The sequence below is a fragment of the Lipotes vexillifer genome, unplaced genomic scaffold (assembly GCF_000442215.2).
Source record: "Lipotes vexillifer unplaced genomic scaffold, Lipotes_vexillifer_v1.1 scaffold614, whole genome shotgun sequence".
Classification (NCBI taxonomy): Eukaryota; Metazoa; Chordata; class Mammalia; order Artiodactyla; family Lipotidae; genus Lipotes; species Lipotes vexillifer.
Genome location: NW_006787203.1, coordinates 614,822 through 640,638, shown reverse-complemented (window position 1 = coordinate 640,638; position 25,817 = coordinate 614,822). Strand labels below are relative to the sequence as shown.

Here is a 25,817-nt window from a genome sequence, read left to right as displayed (position 1 = left end):
CCTGCTGAGCTCTCCCTAGTGTATGGCTCCCGTTCTCAGGGTCACTCCCGGTCCAGTATGGCTGTTAGAAGTTCAGCTATCAGGGCCAGGCTGGAAGGGAAAATGGACTCATACCAGTTTTGTTGTTTCCTTTTAAGATGCTTTCCTGGAAATTCCACCTCACAACTTTTCTATGTTTTATCGACTGGAACTTAAGTCTACAGCAACAACTTGCTGCAAGAAAAGTTAGAACATTGCTACTCAGAATAAAATCAGGCTTCTCTTATTTGGGAAGAAGGGGAATATTTGGTTTCGGAAAGCAGCCAGCGGTCTCTGTCATAAGACTGTAGGAGACATCTCATCCAGACTTCTAAGTTTAAGCTCTTAAGGCCCAGGCTTCCCCAGCTATCTATACAGCTGGGCAATAGCAGAATTATAATCAGAACCCAGATGTCTTGCTGACCTGTTCTAACTAGAGGGCTCACAATTGCTTCTCCTGAGGATGAATTAGATAAAGTGATAGTAAATCGGTCTAGCACTAATACAAGTTTTTTTGTCTCTTTACCTCACCATCTAACTCATTTCCCCCTCAAGATACAAGTTATATTGGCCATCTAAATTCTGTTATTAAAATAAAGTAGTTTTAGTAGACTCTAAAAATATTTAACATTTGTTTTTAACATTAATGGTTTTTATAACTTTAGATAATTTTTTTTTCTCAAATTTTCTCCTACAGTATAGCTGAAATACAGAAAGATGTGGAATACAGGTTGCCATTCACCGTAAACAACCTGACAATTAACATTAATATGTGAGTAGAATTGTATCCTATTTTTTCATGTAATAGGACTTTAAAATCTTTTTATTATTTTGTTTCTTAGCTATTATTAGAAGTAAACTGTTTAAAAGTGAATTTATTCCCTTTCTAGTATTTATCTCCCTCTCTAGTAACTATAGTTTATTAAACTTAAAATTTTGTGAAATAAAAAATTTTTAAAGTCATCATTGTAATAGATATTGCTGTAAGAAACTGTAAAAGAGGAAATGTAATAAAAAGACATAATCGTTTTTATTGTTTTGCACTAAAGTCTAAGCTGGAGGTAGGCTGAAAGAGTAAGAATGATAATGACAAACACTCAAAGGGATCATGTGTGGAAAACCATTAGAGATACACTTTTACATTAGAAATAAGTGAAAATATTCTAGTTTTCGGCAACAGATATACTATGTCAACCAGAAAGTTCAAGACTGAATTTGATCTGCTAATTATTTTTAAAGAAAAAAAAATTAAAAGTTGAAAATGTAATCATGAGGTTATTAAGTTATAAAGAGGAAAGGTTGGACAAAGTGATTGCTGAAGTACTCATTTAGCCTTAAGTGCAGTTATTAGTCTTTAGCATGAAAGAATTAAGTTATTACCTCAGATTGCATCAGTTGGCTAGCCACTAGAGTGAGTGTTTGGGTGAGGTAAAAAGGCACTTAACTTGAGGATAGGAACCATACTTGTTCATCGTCCTATCCTCATTGCCTAGCATGGTGCCTGCACATAGGAGGCCTTGTTAAATCCTGGTTGAATGAGTGGATTAAAGCATGATTATATAACAGTGACAACCATTATGCTGTGTAATCTTGATATATGGGAGTTTCTGAATCATCACAGCAGCCCTGCAAATTGGAACAAATTACAGACAAGTAGGTAGTGAATAGTGTAGTGGGGAAAGAAACCCAGATTGGTTGGGGTCCAAAGGCCGTACATTGCCTTTTTTTACCAGACTAGTTTAACATCTTCAACTATATAAATGAAGTAGTTTTACCTCTCATCACATGCCTTAGGTAGAGCTAAGTAGGAGAAGCCAACAAGGACCCGGTTTTCTTCTTGACAGTGTTGCCAACAAATAGTTTTCTGAGCCAGAAGGGGAACAGAGTGGCAGTTTAAAGGGACATACAGGTCTTAGTTTTTAGAGATTTGGAAAACGGTTCCATGTCCAGTAAACTCTCATTTTTAAAGACTTTACTCCCTAATTTTAAATTTGTAGTAGTTCAAAAAAGGTTAAGATTTTTACTCTTTATTTTTTGTATTGAGAATTTACTGTTATTTACTTGAAACTATGTGATTGACCTCAAATTTGGGAGAGATGTGTTAATTGAGACATTTAGAAGAGAGCCCTATAGAACCAAGGCATGATGACAGCTACACTGTTCCAATCCTAGCACTTTCCATTTTATCCAGTCAACTCTTTAAAAATTCTGCATATAATGAAATAATTGTTGGCAGTATTTCAAAAGTAGGAAAGCCATAAGAAAAGTATATGGCCAGAACCTGTGGTCCACTAAATAGCCAGACTGGGTTAAATTAGGGTACACCTGATAAAAATGCCTGGTCTAATTTTAGCTGAGATTTTGCAAAGTTTGGTATATTGTGTTTGAAAGCAATTAATTGGCATGGTGTGAAGAATAGTCTATAATTCACGGTATCCTTATTCCACATTAAGAAGGTTTTACTGTACTGAATTACTTTATAATCTTGTTGCCAAAGTGTATCTTTTTGTATACTTTCAATCAACTCAACAACCATAGTAGAGCACTAATTACTGAGTAATCCAAATGAAAGTATGAAAATTTTATTTGCTTTTAAGTAATTTTGTTTTAGGATTATGACTGTATAATATCACATTTGTTGTCTTTGTTTTTTAATCTGTTCTACCTTTACCAGATTGCTTCCTCCACAGTTTCCTCAGGAAAAACCAGTGATCAGTGTTTATCCACCAATACGACATCACTTAGTGGATAAACAAGGAGTGTATGTTACCTCTCCGTTAGTAAACAATGTATGTATATGGTATAATTTATTTCAAAAATGTTCACTGTATTTAATAGATAATCCTGATTTGAAGGTTATTTGTTTTTCAATGGTGAGGACCTGTTGATGTTAAGAACTTTGGTTCATAGTAGATCTTTTATAGTGGTTAGGAAGGGATAAAATTCAAATATACCTTAAATTTCTTAGGATATATATATATATATATAATTGATTAATGTGAAGGACTGTAACTTAAATGTACTCAGTATTTACCTTTGAACCTTCAAATTATTGTCAGTAGTGAAATGTGGAAATATTTCAGCTCCACTATTGACTAAATAAACTTTTAACCTCATTTATGGTATTGATTCTGTAAGAAAATATTGTAAGTTGTGGATTGCTGATATGTTCAATTGACATAATATCCTTTGCTTTTCATTTAATTCTTGACTTGCAAAAGTGGATTTAAGATTGAGTTTTACTGTTAAATTATCCTGATGAGACTTTATAATCTTTTTCTGAAGATGAATTTGATCACCGTGTATTACTGTTACTTTTAGTTTACAATGCACTCAGATCTTGGGAAAATTATTCAGAGTCTGTTGGATGAATTTTGGAAGAATCCTCCATCTTTAGCTCCTGCTTCAACAGCATTCCCATAGTAAGTATGTTTATATCGAAAGAGTTTGTATATACATTTATTTACTTTTGATCTAAGTAATCAAAATATAGTTTAAAAATTCAAATAATGTTAAAAGGCAGTCCTCTGTTTTCCACATCCCCACCTTCACACACAGATACATTCATACTTTTCAGAGGCAACTGTGTTTTTCTTTTTTAAGCTGCTTCTCTAATATTTACCTTCATCTCTCTGAATAATATATACATACTGCTATCTCTTGATTCTTTCATTTTAGATACTATCTATTGACTTCCTATTATGGATTGATGAGGATTTTACTTATCTTTCACAAACCTTCCTTTCCCTCATCCTCCGAGAAATTTTTGATTTTTACTAAAACTCATGTTTGGTACTTTGATTACATTGACTCTCTAAATGTTCCTTGCTGCTGAGCCTAGTACTTTATAATGATTATGTTTCCCTGATGGTATAACTTTTTGCTTTTCTCTGGAGTTAATAATTAATTGGTTTTATTTTCTTTGATCTTTTTAATTTTCCACATCTTTTAGCAGCTCTGAAAAATACCTTTCAAATCGTTTTTTCACATCATCAAACCTGTCAGGTAATCTCTAGGTTCTGGTATTTTCTCTTTGCAGACATTGCTCCATTTTCCCCCTCCATTCTGAATTAGTTACTCTACAACTGCTATAAAGCTGTCATCCTGGGATTTCCCTTTCCCACTCCTGTGTTGGATTCTCCTTTTCCTGCATCCTAAGTTTTTTTGTTTCTCAGGCTATTTCCTAGTTTCTTGCATTACTGCCTCCCTATAGCTTCCTAAGTAACGGCATGTTCCAGTTACTAAGGATGAATAACAAATTATCCTAAAACTTGTGGTTAAAATAATGACAACATTTATTTTCCTTGTGAATCTGCAATTTGGTTAGGGACTAATAGAGCTTGTTTGTGCTCCACCTTCTGCATCAGCTGGCATGGCTTAAAACAATGAACACATTTATTTTGTTCACTGATCTTCAATTCAGGAAGGGTTCATCAGGGAGACCTCTTGTCTGCTCTACTCATCATCAGTGGGCTCTCATCAGAGGCCTTACCTGGGGAGGTCAACTAGAATACCTAGATGCAGCCTGGGCTTCCTCACATCATAATGGCTGGGCTCCTGGGGTAAACATCCTGAATGAGTTATGAGAAAGTCATATTCGCCTTCTCTGACATAGCTACTGAAGTCATTCAGTTTGTTCTGCTTCATTCTGCTTCTGCTTCATTCAGTTTGTTGAGGCAATCAAGAAGTTCTGATCAGATTCAAGGGGAAGAAAACAGGCTCTTCCTCTTTATGGTGGAGTGGCAAGGTTATAGAAGAGTATATGGGACCAAAAATAGTGCTGTGGCCACTTTTGGAAAATACAGTATGCCACAGGATGCTTGGAAGAATAATTTTGAGGCTTCTTTTTTTTTTTTTTTACCTACAAATGTCTTTAATATACCCTCACACTTAAAAGTTGGTAGAGTTCAAATTCTATGTTGAAGTGGTTTTCCACTGAGAATTTTGAAGGCATTCCTCTATTGTCTATACATAAGCTTCTGTTGCCAAGATGTCCAGTGCCATTTTGATTTCTGATCCTTTGTAATGTTTTTTTCTTTTTTTAATTTATGTATTTTATTTATTTTTGGCTGTGTTGGGTCTTCATTGCTGCACGCAGGCTTTCTCTAGTTGCGGTGAGCGGGGGTTACTCTTCGTTGCAGTGTGCAGGTTTCTCATTGCAGTGGCTTCTCTTGTTGCAGAGCACGGGCTCTAGGAGCACGGGCTTCAGTAGTTGTGGTGCATGGACTCAGTTGTGGCTAACAGGCTCTAGAGTGCAGGCTCAGTAGTTGTGGAGCACGGGCTTAGTTGCTCCACGGCATGTGGGATCTTCCCGGACCAGGGCTTGAACCCGTGTCCCCTGTCTGCATTGGCAGGCAGATTCTTAACCACTATGCCACAGGGAAGTCCCTGATCTTTTGTAACTTTTTATATCAGATATTCTGAAATTGCATGATGATACAACTTCATACAATCTTTACTTCCTTTTCCTGTAATATCTTGGCTTAATTACCCAGTTCTTCTACTTAATTTCTAAGAACTTTTTCTTGTTCAGAAGTCAGGTAGCATCTTTAACACTGCCTGGAAATCTGCTTAGGCTAGATTATCCCATTCATTGGGTATATCAGCCCCAGCCATCATCTTTGCCCTCCTGTGTCTTTGTCCTGGAGTCATAAACCTCGCTGATATTCTTTATCTAAAAACTGTATTTCCTATCTTCTGTCAGGAAAGAGTTAAATATACCTCATTCACCTTATTTGAAGATACAAGCCAACAACTGTGATACAGTACACATTGTTAAAAAGCAAGTTTGATACATTTCTTAGATTATTTTATAGGTTGTACCCGCTACTGAGATTAAAATAAAGCAGATTGGTTCAGAATTATTAAGACTATTTTCAAGGATAGTACAAATATTCCCTCACATTGAACATATTTTTTCTAAACAACTTATGTTATAGTTACATACCTGCTAATAATATACCTTCACATAAAAGTAAAGCTTTAAGATAAAGGTGAGCCATACTTTGAAATAAACAAGCTTTTTAGAGAACTTTTTTAAACTTAATTTTTTCAATCATATATTCACTTGGCTCAAAAATTTTAAAACTGTAAAAGCGTATGGGGCGAAAAGTCTCCTTCCACCTTTTCCCTTGCAGTTTACTTTTTCTTCTTATTGGTATCCAGAGTTTTTCATTTGGGTGCATATGTATAGAATTCCTGAGATATTTTATGCATATACAAGGAAATATGTACACATAGTATTATTCCCTGTTTTTTCACACAAATGGTAGCAAACTATTCCCTTGCCCTTTTTTTTTTTCCCCCCTCACTAAATGGTATGGTTCAGAGAGCTTTCCATGTTGGTTACTAAAGCACTTCCTCATTCTTTATGACCACAAAGTACTTGTTTTATGGATATAGCATAACTTAACAAAACTCCTATTAATGGACATTTTTGTTGTTTCCAATCTTTCCTGAAAGGCCCATCCTTCTTTGCCCTCAGTGATGCAGTGAATAACATTAAAAATAATATTTTACCCAAGTGTAAGTTTATTTGTTAGATACAGTCTCAAAGTGGTATACATGTTTGTAATTTTGACTAATACTGCAGGATTGCCCTACAGAGTAAGTTGTACCAATTTCTACTCCTGTACGCAATGCTTATTCCCTTTGCTGACATAGTAAATTATCAAAATGGATCTTTGCTAATTTATAAGCGGAAAATATGTTAGTATAACTTTATTTGTATTTATCTTACAGTGAAGTTGACAGTTTTTTCCTATGATTTAAAGATTTTTTTTTCCTTTCCTTGAACCTGTGTATTCTGTCCTATTCTCCATTTTGCTATTGGGTTGTTAGTCTTTTATTAATTTGGAGAAATTCTTTATATATTAGAGAAATTATCCATTTTCCTATGACATGTTTCTGATGTTTTCCCCCAATTTGTTATTTGTCTTTATTTATAATGGGCTTTGTCATGTAGAGGGTTTTTTTTTATTGTTTTGTTGTGTTTTGTTTTTTATGTCATGGGATTTATTATTATTTTCTCTTATGACTTTTGAGTTTGGGATCACAGACAGTCCTTTACCACCCCAAGTTTTTAATTTCCCAGTGATTTCTTCCAGTTCTTTTAAGATTTAAAAAAAAATCCAAAAAACATTTTAAATTTGATACATTTGGTTTTTATTTTATTATAGATATGAGGGCTTGGCTCCAATTTAATTTTTTCCAGATGTCCCAATGCTATTTATTGACTGATCTTTTTTTTTTTTTTTTTTTTACTAATTTGAGATTCTTTTTATTATATCTTAATTGCCATATATCTTTGGGATTTTTCTGGATTTTGTATTCAGTTCCATTGATCTACCTATCCATTGCCAGTGTTATGCTATAAAAAAGTTTTGTGTTTTTTTTTTAAATTATTAAGGTTTTCTAATGTGTTTTGCTATATGGCAGGGTTAATCTCTCTTTCCCCTCATTTTTCAGGTACTTTTCTCTATATTCTTATTTATTTTTCCATATTAGCTTTAGTATTATAATTTCAAAATCTGTGACAAATGTTTTCTTCCAACACAATTCCAATTTATGTTAACTTATGTCATTAAATATGACATTAAATTATGTCATGAAACAAACGGGAGTGCTCCCGTTTAAAAAAATTGTTTAAGCTTGATATATTATGGAACATTTCAGTACTCTGATACCCGTTTTTTTTTCCCCAACACCACCAAGTAATTCTCCAGTTCTCACCAGACACCGACTTTCCTATGAATTTAACTTAATTCTGATGCTATCCACCGGGAGATGGCATCAGATCCCACAGATTAGGGGCTCAGTCTCACAGGCTGCTCCATTTCACATACCAATTGAAAATGTATAGTTACCTGTGCTATAAATCACAGGTTCCCATGACCTCCACCTCAGGTTTGAGTAATTTGTTAAGTGGCTCATGGAACTCCAAAATAAATTTACTTACGTTTACTAGTTGATTATAAAGGATATTATAAAGGATACAGATGAATAGCCAGATGAAGAGGTACATAGGGCAGAGCAAGGTCTAGGAGAGCCACAAGCACAGGAGCTTTTGTCCCCATGAACTGGGGTGCACCACCCTCCTACCATATGGATACATTCATCAACAAGAAGCTTGTCAAATCTTATTGTTCAAGGGTTTTTTAGAGCTTATTCAGCAGCCCCCGTCTTCCCTGAGATCGATGGGTGGGGCTGAAAGTTCCGACTTTCTGTCACTTGGTCTTTTTGGTGACCAACCCTGCCCTCAGACTATATAGAGACTCAGCCTAAGTCACCTCATTAGCATAAACTCAGATGTTACAAATAACAAAAAAGGGTCCTATCATTTAGGAACTTACCAGGATTTTAGGAGCACTTTGTCTAGAACCTGGTCAAAGACAAAATATGTTTCTTATTATACCACAAATACAAAGTAAAGTATTTAGTATTCTATTTTTTTAAAAAGTCTTTTTATCTTTTATACAAGAGTGACTGACCCATTTAAACTTATATTAATTTAAGTATTGGTATTTAGATAATTCTCATCTGCATTTCGGCCTAAATTACACTAATTATTTTAGAGTGTGATTCTCTTTGAACTGCTCTAAAAGAAATAAATATATTAAATGTAAAATATTATCTTTTTTAGGTATAATTGACATGTAACGTGTACAACAGAATGATTCAATAGTAATTTATATTACAAAATGATCACCACGATAAGTCTAGTTAACACCCATCGCCATACATAGTTACAAAATTTTTTCTTGTGATGAGAATGTTTAAGATTTACTCTTAGCAGCTTTCAAATATGTAGTATAGCATTATTAACCATAATGATGCTGTATATTACCTCTCCATGACTTATTTATTTTATAACTGAAAGTCTGTACCTTTTGACCATGTTCACACATTTTGCCTACTGCTGTCCATCACCTGCCTCTGGCAAACACCAATCTCTTTTCTGTATTTATGAGCTCAGTGTTTTTTGTTTTTGTTTTTCGTTTTTAAATTCTACACATAAATGAGAGCATATGGTATTTGCCTTTCTCTGTCTGACGTATTTCACATAGCATAATACCCTCAGGGTACATCCATATTGTTTTGAATGGCAAGATTTTCTTTGTTTTTATGGCTGAATAATATTTTGGTGTATGTATACACCACCTTTTCTTTAATCATCTACTGATGGACACTAGGTTGTTTCCATCTCTTGTCTATTGTAAATAATGCTGCAGTGAACATAGGGGAGCAGACATCTTTTCGAGTTAGTGTCTTCATTTTCTTCACATAAATACCCAGAAGTGGAATTGTTGGATCATATGGTAGTTCTCTTTTGAGGAGCCTCCATCCTGTTTTCCATAGTGGCTCTACGAATTTACATTTCCACCAGCAGCACTTTTCTCCAGAGTCTCACCAATGCTTGTTATTTCTTATCTTTTTGATAATAGTCATTCCAACAAGTTTGATAGTAATCTAATTATCAAAGAATTAGCATCTTTTCTTGTACCTGTTGGCCATCTGTATGTCTTCTTTGGAAAAATGTCTATTCAGATTCCCATTTTTAAATCAGATTATTTGTTTTTTTGCTGTTGAGTTGTATGAGTTCTTTATATATTTTGGATATTAATCCCTTGTCAGACAGATGGTTTGCAAATATTTTCTCCCATTCCGTAGGTTACCTTTTCATTTTGTTGATGGTTTCCTTTGCTGTGCAGAAGCTTTTTAGTTTGATGTAGTCCCATTTGTTTAGTTTTGTAAGTGAGGTATTAAAGTCCCCTATTTTTTTTAAAAATAAATGTATGTATTTATTTCTTTCTGGCCACATTGGGTCTTTGTTGCAGTGTGTGGGCTTCTCATTGCAGTGGCTTCTCTTGCGGAGCACGGGCTCTAGGCACGCAGGCTTCGGTAGTTGTGGCATGTGGGCTCTAGAGCACAGGCTCAGTAGTTGTGGCGCACAGGCTTCGTTGCTCCGCGACATGTGAGATCTTCCCAGATCAGGGATCGAACCCGTGTCCCCTGCACTGGCAGGCAGATTCTTAACCACTGCACCACCAGGGAAGTCCCAAGTCCCCTATTCTTATTTTATTGTTCTCTATTTATCCTTTTAGGTCTGTTTATATTTGCTTTATATATTTAGGTGCTCCTCTCTTGGGTGCATAAATATTTATAATTGTTATATCCTCTTGTTGGATTGATCCCTTTACCATTATGTAACGCTCTTCTTTGTCTCTTATTACAGTCTTTGTTTTAAAGTCTGTTTTGTCTGATAGAAGTATAGCTACCCCAGCTTTCTTTTGGTTTCTATTTGCATGTAATATCAGCATAAAGAAGTCCCTTTAACATTTCTTGTAAGGTCAGTTTAGTGGTGATAACTCCTTTAGCTTTTGCTTGTCTGGAAAATTCTACCTCTGCTTCAATTCTGAATGAGAACTTTGCTATGTAGAGTATTCTTGAAAGTGTTTTTCTTTTGGTGCTCTAAATATGTCATTCCCCTGCCTTCTGGCCTGCAAAGTTTCAGCTGAAAAATCTGCTGGTAGTTTTATGGGGGTTCCCTTGTACCTAACAAGTTGTTTTTCTCTTGCTGCTTTTAATATCCTTGCCTTGTCTTTAACTTTTGACATTTTAATTAAAATGTGTCTTGGGGCTTCCCTGGTGGCACAGTGGTTAAGAGTCCACCCGCCGATGCAGAGGACACAGGTTCGTGCCCCGGTCCGGGAAGATCCCACATGCCGCGGAGCAGCTGGGCCCGTGAGCCATGGTTGCTGAGCCTGCGTGTCCAGAGCCTGTGCTCCGCAACGGGAGGGGCCACAACAGTGAGAGGTCCGCGTACCGCAAAAAAAAAAAAAAAATATGTCTTGGTTCATCTTGTTTGGGACTTCCTGGCTTTCCTGGATCTGGATGCCGGTTTCCTTCCCTAGATTAGAGAAGTTTTCAGCCATTATTTCTTCAGATAAGTTTTCTGCCCCTTTCTCTGTCTCTTTTCCTGCTGGTACCCCTATAATACAAACCATAAGTCCCTTAAGCTATCTTCACTTTTTTTCCTTTTTTTTCTCTGCTCTGATTTTGTGAGTTCCACTGCCCTGTCTTGAGTTCACTGATCATTTCTTCTGGCTGATGACTGTGACATCCTTTGTTTACTGATATGGCAGGAAATATTCCATTTCTCACTCTGCTTCATCCAGTCTGCTATTGAATCCCTCTAGTATATTTTTCAGTTCAGTTGTTGTATTCTCCGGCTTAGATTCTTTCTTGTATTCTCTTTCTCTTTGTTGAGGTTCTTTCTGTGTTTGGGTAGCATCTTTATGACCTTTACTCTGAACTCTTTATCAGGTAAATTATGTATCTTCATTTCATTAAGTTTTTTTTTCTGAGGTTTTATCCTGTACTTTTACTTGGAACATATTTCTTTGTTTCTTCTTTTTGCTTGACTCTGTGTAAGATAAAACAGTTACCTCTCCCAGTTTTGAGGACAGGACTAGGAGATGAACCTTATCATTCAACCCTACCCTGACTCTTGACTGTCTCTCAAGCCTTTGTGATTTTCCAAGCAACCTATTATTTTTTTAATAGCTCCCAGGAATTAAGGGTGTGCCAAGACCTGTCATTGCCCCACAGGGGAGGATATCCATACCTAGATTTAGGCTGATTGGAAGCAAGACCCTCAGGCGGCAGCCTTTAATGTATGCAAATATATATAGTTCTGTGGGACCACGAGCTTATTAAGTCCTGCTAGCCACCTGAGCCAGGTGATGAGAATGAAAACATGGTGTCCATTGGCCTCTGTTCCCTGAAGGCACTACCGTAGGCCTTCACATACATGGATTCCAAGCCTGAAGCCCCCCCCCTCAGACTGAAGCTTCAGGATAAGCAAATAGGCCTGTTTCACATTAAGACTGTGGGTGTGTTTAAGTCTGCTATCTGCAGTGCCCTGGTGTGGTAGCCTGCCAAGAACTGTCTACAACTGTTACAGTCTCATGGGACCCAGGAATGTCAGCCCCCCTGGCCACCAGAGCCAGGTAAGTAAGGGGCATTCCCTGGTTGGCAGCCGCAAAAACCAGAGCCCCAAATACAAAACTGGGACACCAAACACATGTAAGATCTCCCCTGCAAGACATGCTGGCGTTCCGGAACATGCAGAGGGAGAGCACAAAGATAGTAGAGCCCGAGCTCTGGAGTCTATGGAAGGATTACATTCAGTCCTCAGGCTATCGCTATGATAATAAGCTAATAGGCCTCTTTCAGCAGAAAGACTGAGCTCCTGTTGTCTCATGCTGTTCCCCTGGGCAGGGGGGTAGCTGATTAAGAACTTGTTCTCCATTTCTGTGAGTGTGAGCCCTGCTGGCTGTCAGATTCAGACAATGTTGTGGTGTCCTCTGGTTGCCACTGCAAAAACAAGGGTATAAGCTCCTTTCTCTAAGATACTGGTGAGCTGGAGTAAGGCAGAGGGAGAGTGCGGAGATGGCGTCCACTGGCCTCCATTCCCTGAGAGCATCTCCGTGGGTGACTCGATGTCAAAGCCTCTGGACAAGCACATAGGCCTCTTTCACAGAAAGACTGGGGGTTGCTTCTGTCTGCTGTCTATGCAGTGTCCTGGGGGGTCATAGTCTACCAAGAATCTTCTCTCTGATTGTTACAATCCTGAGGGACCCAGGAATATTAGCCTGCCTGGCATCCAGTCAAGCAATCAAGGGATATTCCCTGGGCAGTAGCTGCAGAAACCAGAGCACCAGATGCATATAGGAACTCCCTCTGGGTGATATTGGGTCTCTGGAGCACAGCAGATGGGAAACAAGATGTCACCCACCAGCCACCATCCCCAGAAAGTATCCCAGCGGACCCCTAGATGTGTGTTAAGTTAGATGCCTGCTGCCTGGAGCTGATGCTTTAAGATTGGCAAATGAGCCTCTTTCACATTAAGTCAGGTCCTCTTCTGCATTTGGCCCTGAGGCAGGGGAGTCCAAGAGTACGAGCCCTGTAAGAATTTTTCTTAGTTCGCGTCTCGGGGACATGAGCTCTTTTGGTCTTCAGAGCTAGATGTTTTGGGGGCTTGTCTCTCAGGTTCAAACTCAACCCTTAACTCCCCAGGGAAAAGCTCTGGGTTTTGAGTTTTCTCCAGCTTGTCGGTTGTCCTGCTGAGGGTGGGGTTTATGGTGAGATTGTGTCTCAGCTTCTCCTACCAGCTTAGATGTCATTTTCTTCTTGTTTGCTCAATGTGTAGGAGCTGCTCAGCTAGTTTTTAGGGTTTTTTTCAGAGGAAATTGTTCCCTATGTAGCTGTTGATTCAGTATTTCTGTGGGAGAAGGTGAATTCAGGATCTTCCTATGTCACCATCTTGATCCAGAACCCAATATTTATTACCTTGCAAAAATAATTTTCTGATTATATCTTGAGTACATACTGCTGTGCCACTTTTTCTAATATATATATATATCGTTTGTATTTGCATCTTTTTTATGTTTTAACATTTTTAGCAGCTCATCTATATATTTAATTTTTCTTTGAAATTTTCCAGAAAAGCATTCTTGACTTGCAGTCAGATTTTGCCAAATATAATGAAAGCTACGAATTTATTCAAGCTACACTTGAATACATTTCCTGGACTTAAATGTTCTCCATTTCTTCTATGAAGATACTCATTGATGCCAACAGAAAGGCCATATTTGAGTTTTGAGCATTCTGTTCACTTCCAGTGTGACCAGTTGAATTGTATATTTTCTAAAACATTTTTCTTTTTCATGGAAAGAAATGAAAATTTTCTCTTGAGGGATGTTCATATTTTATCAATTTATATGATATCTGATTCACTTATATAATTATAATAACTAATGGCACCTGCCATCTGTACTGCATAACCACTGTTATTTAGAACAATTTAGGAATACTTTTACAAACTTACCCCTAAAATCTAACCTCATGTTTTTCGTCTCTTTCTCTTTAGCCTGTACAGTAAAGCGGGTGGGACGCCTCCTTGTGCTTCTCCGGGTTTTCCATTTCTTCCTCCATATCCCCCACAAGAAGCTACCAGGACTGTCAGTTCTTTATCTGTTGCTGACACTGTTTCTTCTTCAGCGACAAGTCATACAGCAGCCAAACCTGCTGCTCCTTCATTTGGTGTCCTTTCAAATCTGCCACTGCCTGTTCCCACAACAGACACTTCAGCACCGGTTGGTATCAGATATCTGTAGTTTGTACCCTTAAAATATTCAGTCAACAAACATTATATCCCTCCAGTGTGCCAGCCACCGTGGCACAAAAGATAAAAAGATTAAATCACATTTTCAACCTAAGTAACAATTTCAAAGAGGTAACCAGCAAATAATTAAATAATTGTAAGTAGAAGAGAGAGTCTAGAGCTATGGCAAAGACACAGTTAAGGGAATAGTCAGCACTCCCAGGGACCATCATAGATAACTTTATAACTTTAGATAAGATAACTTTATAAAAGATGCAATTCTTTTTCTTAAACCACTTTATCCTTGGTGCCTCAAAGCATGCCTGATGCATATAGTAGGTGCTCATTCAAAATGAGGCAGATGAATGAATGGATTCACACTTGGGGCCAAATTTTGATAGATGGTAATGAATTTGCCAGGATGATACGGGGTCACATAAGGCAATTCTGTGAAGAGGCAACAGCATTGACAAAGATTTGGGAGCATAAACCAGATGGCATATTTGTGAAGCTGCCTGTTATAGGGCCCTCTGGTTGTCATATAGGACACAGGCAAAGATATGAGAAGGATCGTATAGGAGAAGCATGTCTCAGATTATGGAGGGTCTGCTGTAGCATACTGAGGACTTTTAATCCAGTGTCTCATTGGTGTAAAAAATTGTGTGTTCTTAAGTTAAACTGGTATCTGCTGCCATGTGGGATGTTACTGAGGGAGAGACTGCATTAAACATATTAAAGGGATTTTAAAACCTTCATTTTTAACCCTTAGTGAATATCACCCATAGTAATACTCAAATATTAAAAAATTATCATAATCAGCTTTACTAACTTTAGTGTTTGTAATAATTTAGAATATAGACCCATTAGAATATAGACCCAAGTGGACTTCATTTTTCCAAGACCTTTCATCATTGTATTAATGAATATTATGAACAAATTATAATTAGTATAAAAAAATTACAAGAGAACTTTTCATGGGTCCTTGATTTTAAAATGTCATCTATATTCAAACAATGTATACTCTATTCCTTATCTACCCTACTCTCTCATGGAACTTAGGTAACTATTCAGATTTTTGCCAACTTACTAATTTTTCTATACTTAATGCCTTTCACTTTGAGACAAACATATACATCAATGAAACCCACAGATAATTCTCCACATATGTCACAGATACACTTAGGAGATTTATTTTACAACAGTATACTTGTCCAAGGGCTAAACACAGGTACTCACATGATCCCCATTAAAAAAAAAAAAAGTAACCCTATATGTATAAAGATACACTGAAAAAACTGTGAAGAAAGAAGGGTAGGGTAAGGACAATGTGAAGTGCAAAGATTAAGTGTGATAATGAAAACAGTTATGGGACGCAGTACATTAAAAATTACTTTTATAACCAAATAGGAGCAGTCAAAAAGATGGCTGAAATTTAACACCATTTCACACTCTCTTTAGATAAGCCAAAATGGTTTTGGTTACAAGATGCCTGATATCCCTGATGTATTTCCAGAACTCTCAGAACTAAGGTAAAAAAACTAGGAGAGTAACATTGGTGTTTGTTGTCTATTTAATTTGTAAATAGAAACCGCATCATCATTTTCATATCCATATTAAGTTAAAAAAAACTTGTAAGTCATCACTCTTCCTATATTGTGGTTGTCTTAGTGGGAAAGTTCTATGAATCAGTCGTATGTCTTGTAGGTTATATTTATTGAGTTACTGGTCTGTGAGAAATCCTACAGTTAAAAAAGATTTAGCTTTATTTGATCCAGTATTTTACAGTCACTTGTAGGAAGTGGTGATGTGTTATTCTCTGCTAATAATTAATGAAGTTTACACGCAGCACGTACACGTTAAAGCAGTCATACACGGAGTAATGCTTGCAGCAACCCGTGAAGTAGGGGCTGTTATTGTTGCCGTGTTATAGAGCATTCTCCTCCTCCTTTCCTTTCTTCCTTCCCTTCAAAAACATTGTTATGAAAACGTCAAAAATACAAAAAGGTGAACCTCTTTGCCATCTTCCAGCTTTTTTCAGGAAGTATGGGTATAGGTCAGGATTATTTTAAACCAAATCCCAAATATTCTGTTATTTTTACCTATAAGTTCTTCACTAAATTTCTCCACCAGGTAAAGACTTTTTCTTTGCCATAATCCCAATCCACATCATCATCATACCTCACAATATGAATGCTCATTCTTTAATTCTTTGATATTATCTTATTTCCCCAGGGTCTTAATAATTAAATCTTTTGGTTGGTAGTTTATTTGAATCAGCATTCAAAATAATATCTACCTATTGAATTTGAATACTGTTATCTTTTATAGTTCTTTTAATCATGAACCATTTCTCCCACGTTTATTAATATGTATGTACATATACACACAAGCATATATATATACACACATATGCATGCATACATATACATACAAATATATATACATACACATATAAACACATATAGAGTAAATTATACACATATTATTAAATATTTATGTAAGAAACTGGTTATTTGTCTTATAGAATTTCCCATACCCTGTTGTTGCCTGATTGCATCCTTGTGGTTCCATTGAGGGTGTTCCTCTCTTTCTCAGATTTCCTTCTACTGGTGGCTAGATACAGAGTTTTGATTAGATGTAGGTTCAATTTTTTTATCAAATCATTACATTGTACACCTTAAACTTACACAATGTCTCAAGAAAGCTGGGGGAAAAAATTTAGGTTTAATTCTTTTGGCAAGAATATTTACATCATAGTTAGTGCATATTTCCTATTACATCACATACGGCAGCAATGATGTCTGGTTGCCTTATTTTTAGTGACATTAGGATTGAAACAGGTTGAAACACTTGAAATCACTGACTGTGCATTATTTCATTAAGGATTGCAAATGTGATTTCCTACTGCCAGAATTAGCCAGAAGTCTATGAAGACTTTCCTTCATAGAAAAGGAAAGTTTAGTTATATTGAAATATACTTCATACAGAAAGACAAGATATATGCTTGATTTTTTTCCTCTTAATTTATTGATTTTGAGAATAATGAGTTGATGCATAAGCTAGCTGCAAAAGTTCGGATAGGCGAGTTTTTTTTGTTTTTTTATAGTTGTTTTTGAGTTATTATAAACTCATAAATTAAAAAAGAAATTTGTGTTTCAGTCCATTCAAACATTATTCTTTTTGCTGCTTAAACAGTTCTATCTTTAGTCAATAGGAAACTCTGGCAAAACAAAGATGTCATGGGCTCAACATGAACATTTTTTTTCCCTGACCTGAAGCCAGCCATTTCTCTGAAAGGCACTTGTTCTTTTTCAAAATAACAATACTAATAAAATAACAATATCGGGCTTCCCTGGTGGCGCAGTGGTTGAGAGTCCGCCTGCCGATGCAGGAGACACGGGTTCGTGCCCCCGGTCCGGGAAGATCCCACATGCCGCGGAGCAGCTGGGCCCGTGAGCCATGGCCGCTGAGCCTGCACATCCGGAGCCTGTGCTCCGCAACGGGAGAAGCCACAACAATGATGAGGCCCGCGTACCGCAAAAAAAAAAATAAAATAAAAAAAAAATAACAATATCAGTAGTGATTATTGAAAGCAGGATAAATTTTTGTTTATTTTTTTTGTTTTTTACCCTTCTTTTGTCTTTAGGATATAGCACACCAGAGATGTACAGCCAAATACTATTTTTTAAAGTCTTCAGTAAAATTTCTCTGGATGATTATATAACTTAGGAAAAAGAACCAGGTTCATTTATTTCCATTTGCTTTGAATTTTAGAGACTGCTTTTTCTTTTTTAATTTTGTTTTTTAATTATATAATGCATTTATATGGATCTATATGTAGTCAAAACTGAAAGATAGGTTCAGAAAGGTTTCCCTCCCTCCCCATCCCACCCATCCAGTTCCCTCTTTCACTCTTCTGGATATGATTTTTGTTCTGGGATTGGCCTTCCACGATTGCTTTTTAAAAACATTTTTATGACTATATGTACACAGACACATATACATGTATCATTTATTGTGACAGCCACATACCTATTAGGTAAATAGGCTCAGAGGTTAAAATTGGTAGGTTATTAGGGCTGTTCATAAACCCTCATCTTCATAGTCCTGTAGTGACTTGACACTGTACTGTATTTAGAGTACCTTTTGTTCTATTGTGATTGATGTTTTATTTGCTTTTAAGGTTATAATTTGCCTTCTTCTGTGTCTATATAAAAATATATATGTCAAAAATTATTTAGAACTCAGCTGAATAAAACTGAAAATGGTGAATATTTATTATGGAAAAAAACTAGATGACTGATATTCATTAACATTTTTTTCTGTTGTGTTTCTAGTGTATCACAACTTACAGATATGAATGACCAAGAGGAGGTATTACTAGAACAGTTTCTGACTTTGCCTCAACTAAAACAAATTATTACTGACAAGGATGACTTAATGAAAAGTATTGAGGATCTAGCAAGTATGTCTTTCCTTACTTATTAAATTTCCTAAGAAAAATGTGATCTTTACCTAGCAATAAACTAAAAATTTATCTTACAGGAAAAAATCTCCTTTTGGAGCCCAGCTTGGAAGCCAAAAGGCAAACTGTTTTAGATAAGGTGAGTTAGTTATCATTTTTTAAGAAATCCATACAATTTAAAACTAGAATTAAATAGCATTTTAATTTTCTCTTTTAGTATGAATTACTTACACAAATGAAATCAACTTTTGAAAAGAAGATGCAAAGGCAGCATGAACTTAGCGAGGTAAGATTGTTTAGCTCTTTTCTTTTACCGTAAGAATTTTTAATCTTAATGTGCATGTGCCACATTCTTAAATTATTACCAGAAAGCATTTATTAGGTATCTGAGTTTATCTTATCTGTTTGTAAGTCATGATAAACAGCTCTAAGTTACGCAAATAAACAGCTGTCATTTATAAGCCATTGTAAATCAGTTGTGCTCATGCAAGAGCATTTGGTTCCAAAATAGAAAAATATAAAAAGCCCCATAAAGAGCTCTTCTGGGAGAGTTATTATAAAGGCAGTTTAACTCTTCTAATAAAAGCTACCAACAAAAATTTTAATTTTAGACTACTCGTAAGCCTATATACAAGTATCTTAAATGAAAAGTTAGCAAATTGAAAAATATAATATATAAAAAGTATAAAGTATAATTCACCACAAATAATCGATTTTATGCTAGAAATATGTGAAAAATCAAAAACTTTATAAAATTCAACCCATGTTCCTAAAAAACCAAATCTTTAAAAATAAAAAGGGCAAAAATCATTTAAAAAATTAAAATAAATGTCAGTAACCCAATCATAATATTCTATTTCCTTTAAAATCAGGAATTCTAGAAGGTAAAGCCAATTTAGTAAAACATAAAATAGAAATAAAACAACAGCAAAAAAAATGATGGTAAAGGAGAATATAAATTTATAATAGATTTCAGATGATCATTCTTTAGAATAAAATAATAGTAGCTGACATTGTACAATTGTTGTATCTTTTGCATTGCACTAAGCTATTTACATATATTGCCCATTATTCCACCCAAAACCCTATGAGGTAGATGTTGTTACTGTTTATCCATTTTGCAGATGAGGAAACTGAGGCACATGGATATTAAATAACATCCCTGAGGTCATGTAAATAGAAAGTATCAGTCAGGAGTCACATGTAAGCAGTCCTTCCTCACTTAACTGGAAAATCTGACAGAGTCAACTAAAATACCTTTAGATGCTTATTAAAGCTTAGTAGATGCTGAAGAAGCTGTTCACAATAATCAGCATCATTCCTTAGACAAACTCTTAGTAAACTAAGATAAAATTAATTCCTTAATTTAATAAGGAAGCCAACAGCAAACATCATACCTAATGACTCAACATTTCCAGGATCCCTTTAATGTTAGGAATGAGACAGTGATGCCCCAGTATCAATATCACTGCTATTTCACATTGCTTGGGAGGTTCTGGCCACTGTAAGAAGACAAGAAAAGGAAAAGAGGTATAATGTAAAAGAAAAGATGAAACGGTTGTTAACCAAAACCAAACAAGTAAAAATCCTAGCAAATTGAGAAGGTTTTCTTCTAGATACCTCACAACTACCAGTGCAAAATGAAGTAGAAGAAAAAAAACTCATTTACAATATAAACAAAACTGTAAAAAATTTAGAACTGAACCCAATGAAGTAAGTTAGGAAACTTTACTGAATGACACAAAAGAAGACTTGAAGAAATAGAGTGACAGAATATTCATGGACCGAAAGATACAGTATTATAAAGATTTCATTCTTCCCAAAATAACTTAAAAATCTTCTATACTTCCAATCAAAATCCCAAGAGTATTTTTTTTTAATTTAAACAGATTTATTCTAAAGTTCTTCTGAAAAACTAAACAGGTTAAACTAGTCAAGAAGAGCTTGAGCAAAAAGAAACCCTTTCCCAATATCAACATACACTATAAAAACTATTTAAAACAGTAGAGTAGCCTTGTAGAAAGCAAAAAATAGTTCTATGGAACAGATTCTGCAGTTCAGAAACAGACATATATATGAGTAATTGGTTAGAAAAAAATGAGAATTTAATAAAGGCAGTCCATTTAGAAAAAAGTTAGATCCCTATATCATAGCATACACAGAAAGATACTCTAGATAGAGTAAGTATTTAGGTGGAAACCATAAAATTATGAGAGACAACTATCTGCTAGAGTTTTTTTTTTAGGATTATGATGGGAAAATTCTAAGCATTATGACAATAGGCAGAAGCATAAAATAAAAAACTGATGATTTAAGCTATATATAAATTTAAACTTTGTGTACATTGAAGATCATAAAATCAAAAGTGAAGTAAAGGGGGCAAATATCTGTAGCAGATATAACAAATATTAATGCCAATGGTCCATAAAGAAACCTTACATACAGGCAAAGGGAAGAACAGGAAACTCACAAAAGGAGAAATATGAAGGTCCAATAAACATTCTGATATAGCAATTATTCCGACTTCTTGAAATGTTTTAAAAAATCCTTGATTCCTAGGATTGTCTCTATAGATGTTCTCACTCAGAACCTCTGAAGATGATGACTCTTCTATACTCTAAAGTATGGAAACCACTTCACTAGACTGTTGGTGCCATTAGTGCAGGAACCTGTCCTGTTTTTTTCCCCCTGTATACCCAATACCTTGGTCCAGTGCTTGGCACATGGTACGTACTCAATAAATATTTAATGAGTAAGTAAATGGAAACATTTGAAAAGATGCTTAACCTTACACTAATAAGCAAAATTACATTGTGTGAGTGAGACTTGTAAAGATAGGTAACCAGTGTAGGTAAAGGTGATTAAAAATGGTGTATTTCTATATATCCCTGTATGTGATGTATCACAATGAGATACCATCTCACACCCACTAGGATGACTATTAATAAAAACAGTTTTAGGGCTTCCCTGGTGGCGCAGTGGTTGAGAGTCCGCCTGCCGATGCAGGGCACACGGGTTCGTGCCCCGGTCCGGGAAGATCCCACATACTGCGGAGCGGCTGGGCCCATGAGCCATGGCCACTGAGCCTGTGTGTCCGGAGCCTGTGCTCCGCAACGGGAGAGGCCACAACAGTGAGAGGCCCACATACCACAAAAAAAAAAAAAAAAAACAGTTTTAGTTCCTCCATTTAGATCTTTAATCCATTTTGAGTTAAATTTTGTGTATGAGGTAAGGTAAGGGTGCAACTTAATTCTGAACATGGATATCCAGTTTTCCTAGCAATAGTTGTCCAAGACGGTCCTTTCCCGATTGAATGGTCTCGGCACACTTTTGAAAATATTTGGCCATATGTATGAGTGTTTGTTATTTCATTGATCTATATGTCTCTTCTGATTGCCAGTACCATACTGTTTTGATTACTGTAGCTTTATAGTAAGTTTTGAAATCAGGAAGTATGAATCCTCCAACTTTGTTCTTCTCTTTCAAGATCGTTTTGACTATTTGGGGGTATCTTGAGATTCTCTATGAATTTTAGGGTGGATTTTTCTATTTCTGCAAAACATGCTGTTGACATTTTGATAGGAATTACATAGACTCTGGAGATCACTTTGGATAGTATTGTCTTAACAGTATTAAGTCTTCTGATCCATGAACACAGGGTGTCTTTCTACTTATTTATGTCTTCTTTAATTTCTTTCAGCAATGTTTTGTAGTTTTCAGTGTCCTCCACCACTTTGGTTAAATTTAATTCCATCACCTTTGCCATATTCTGTTCATTAGAAGCAAGTCACTAGGTCCAGACCATACTCAAGGGGAGGGGATTATACAAGAGCAGGAATATCAGGAGAGGAGGATCATTGGGGATCATCTTAGAGGGTGCCTACCACAATGATCTGATTCCTAAATTCCCAAGAGAGGACAGTGATCTGCCCAGTTTCTCTCACTCAACAGCTTGCAGGCAGTGCATTGGTTTCTATTGTGTTAGGTAGCCATCTCATATCCAAAAGGTGAGGACTTAAATGGGACCAGATTTCCTCAGAAAGAAGCTTTGTAAGGCACATAATGAATTGCTTCTCCCTACCTCTACCTCTACTCCATTTTCCTTCCCTCTAAGGAGTTTTTCTGAGCATTAGAAACTAATATACTTGATTTTCTTTTTCAGAGCTGTAGTGCGAGTGCCCTACAGGCAAGATTGAAAGTAGCTGCACATGAAGCTGAGGAAGACTCTGATAATATTGCAGAAGATTTCTTGGAGGGAAAAACTGATATAGATGATTTTCTCAGTAGCTTCATGGAAAAGAGAACAGTATGTAATACTCTTCAGTTGAGGACAAGTGACAGCATAATATCAGATAACTTATGTATATTCATGAGTAAAAAAAACCTTAGCACATTACTGAGCTGGCGTTTTGAGTGCTGTGAGAGGAAACTGAAGAGCCTCTATTGAGAATGATAGCAACATCCTGCTATCACTTTAAACCTGCTTGTTGTGCGTACACAAGCAGGTAAATCACATAATGGTTCTGTTTCAGAAATGATAGTATCTGTATCGTTCTGTAGTAAAGCTAGTAAATTAGCTTAAGTCTAGTCTTAATAGTTGTAATATACTCCTGAATAACCTGTTTCACAAGTTGTTTAAAAAGAGAATAACCTATATAGTGTTTTTGTTTGTTTGTTTGTTTGGCTGTGCCGCACGGCTTGCAGGATCTTAGTTCACTGACCGGGGTATGAACCCAGGCCACTACTGTGAAAGTGCCGAGTCCTAACAGCTGCACCACCAGGGAATTCCCTATACAGATTTAAAAATTTTTTTTGTTTTTAATATTACTGAAAACATTCTGGGGATAATTTCTGTTCTAGTATTTCCATTTTATATATATATATATATATATAATGTTTTTGTTTTTGTTTTTTTTTGGCGGTACGCGGGCCTCTCACTGTTGTGGCCTCTCCCGTTGCGGAGCACAGGCTCCGGACGCGCAGGCTCAGCGGCCATGGCTCACGGACCCAGCCACTCCGCGGCATGTGGGATCTTCCCAGACTGGGGCACGAACCCGTGTCCCCTGCATCAGCAGGCAGACTCAACCACTGTGCCACCAGGGAAGCCCCCCATTATATTTAAAGAAAAAAATTTTAAGTCTGCTTAGCAGTATCTTGTCCTTTGATAGAGTCCTAAATATTTACCTAATTTCTCTGAAACATCACAGTTTAAAAATAACCTTTTGTTAATAAACGTTATAAAACAGGTGTGCCATATATATATATATGAGCTGTTAAGGAAAGTGTGGCAGATTTTATTATCCCCATTTTCCATGAGAAAATTTGAAGTACAGGGATATTAATGACTATGGTTATAGCATTAGTGAAGCGTCAGTTTGGGGTCCATTTTTCTTCGGTACTGTATAACTGTATCTTGAAGTTTTTTTTGTTTTTGTTTTAATTGATTTATTTTTAGCTGCATTGGGTCTTCGTTGTTGTGCGGTGACTTTCTCTAGTTGTGGCGAGTGGGGCTACTCTTTGTTGTGGAGCACGGGCTCTAGGCACGCAAGCTTCAGTAGTTGTGGGTCATGGGCTCTAGAGCTCAGGCTCAGTAGTTGTGGTTCACGGGCTTAGTAGCTCCGCGGCATGTGGGATCTTCCCAGACCAGGGCTCAAACCCGTGTCCCCTGCATTGGCAGGCGGATTCTTAACCACAGTGCCACCAGGGAAGCCCTGAAGTTTTTATTTGTTAAGCTTCCTGGGTAACAACAGTAGGATTTATTTTCATATTTTTAAAACACAGATATTTGAAATTATATAATCAGAGAACTGGTATAAAGGATCAGAGTGTGTTTTACATTCTGGAAGTTGACGAAGATTATCTTCCAAACAAAATTTAAATTTTTTTCTTTTTGATTCTTAAATTCTGCTCTACCTCAGACATCCACAGTTTAAATAATGTCAACAAGTTAAAAGATTCTTACTTAGAATTCTGTCAAATTTAGCTAGTAGTAGGAAGATTACTGGAGAAGTGACTGGTATTTTAAATAATTTGTCTTCTAGATTTGCCACTGTAGAAGAGCCAAGGAAGAGAAGCTTCAACAAGTGATAGCAATGCACAGCCAATTTCATGCTCCACTATAGGTAAATTGTATTCTAGAAGGTTTGAGTCTTCAGGCTATTGCATGGCTATTTTTAATGAAGTGTTCTTACTAGTGTTTGTTCAGCCAGCTTTAAGCATAATACTGTCGTTATAGCTATTGTGCTATATAACATGTAGAATACTTTTATATTAAGCATAATGTTTTATACCTAAGCATATAACCAGTAGAAATTGTTTGCATATTTTCTCAGTATGATATTGGCTTAAATGAATTTTTTTTCAGTATTTGATAGCTACTTATGTAGAGTTTAAGCTGTAATTAGTTCCTTTCTCTCAGCTGGTGTGGGGAGTATACCATATTAGTTGACATATTTCTCAGTAGTCTCTTTTGTCATTTCTTCCTTTAAAATGAATTTCTGCTCTGTCTCTTTTCCATCTCACATCAGGATTATTCCAATAACTTTCTGACCAGTCCTCTGACTTTAGGGTTTCTCCTTCCTGCTCAGCACTGACAGAATGATCTTCCTAAAATACCACTCTGTGATAACATTTCTCTGCTCCAGGACCTGCAATGAACCCCTAGGGATGAGAAATCCCAAATTTCTCTCTGGCTTATATTTTAGATCATCCATTTTAATTTTCCATTTTCCCCTTATGTTCTCTCATGTCATGTTGTTTTTTCTACCACCATATCTTTGTTCATGCTCTCACCTGATCTCAGGACACTCTTCTGTTTTCCTCTCCATCTATCTTGTTTTAGGAATGACCTGGTGGCAAAGACTAGCTCCCACCTCAACAACTTTAAAAGCTTGTGTTACTGGATAACGCAGGGAAACAGAGCCAAAATGCCGAAAAGTACACCTCAGTCACCTGGGAGTGAAAACACATGAGGCCGTCAGTAACCAAAGCAGCTCCTCTTAGACCCTTCCCACGACTGCTTGTTTTTCATTTCTGCATCTCTCTTCTTTTCTGTTTCTCACTCCCATGTGCTTTCTCACTTGCTCTTCAGAGAGCTTTCTTTGCTACCCACAGGCTTGATCATATCATGACAGTCCAAACAGCCAGTGGAGACTGACAAGGGTCTCA

The 25,817-nt window shown here is 36.4% G+C and overlaps 1 protein-coding gene across 2 annotated transcripts in view; it reads left to right on the top strand.

The window, feature by feature from the left end:
- VPS37A (VPS37A subunit of ESCRT-I) overlaps window positions 1–25,817 on the top strand; it is a 39,467-nt gene that overhangs the window by 12,547 nt on the left and 1,103 nt on the right. The window contains exons 2-11 of one of the 2 annotated variants that reach the window (XM_007459907.1): window positions 716–790; window positions 2,693–2,807; window positions 3,340–3,440; window positions 13,952–14,177; window positions 15,644–15,714; window positions 18,523–18,650; window positions 18,731–18,789; window positions 18,868–18,936; window positions 22,813–22,956; window positions 24,692–24,772. In XM_007459907.1, the coding sequence (XP_007459969.1) occupies window positions 716–790; window positions 2,693–2,807; window positions 3,340–3,440; window positions 13,952–14,177; window positions 15,644–15,714; window positions 18,523–18,650; window positions 18,731–18,789; window positions 18,868–18,936; window positions 22,813–22,956; window positions 24,692–24,772 (1,069 nt within the window). The remainder of the gene's footprint in view (window positions 1–715; window positions 791–2,692; window positions 2,808–3,339; window positions 3,441–13,951; window positions 14,178–15,643; window positions 15,715–18,522; window positions 18,651–18,730; window positions 18,790–18,867; window positions 18,937–22,812; window positions 22,957–24,691; window positions 24,773–25,817) is intronic. The other variant, XM_007459908.1, reaches the window with a different exon arrangement.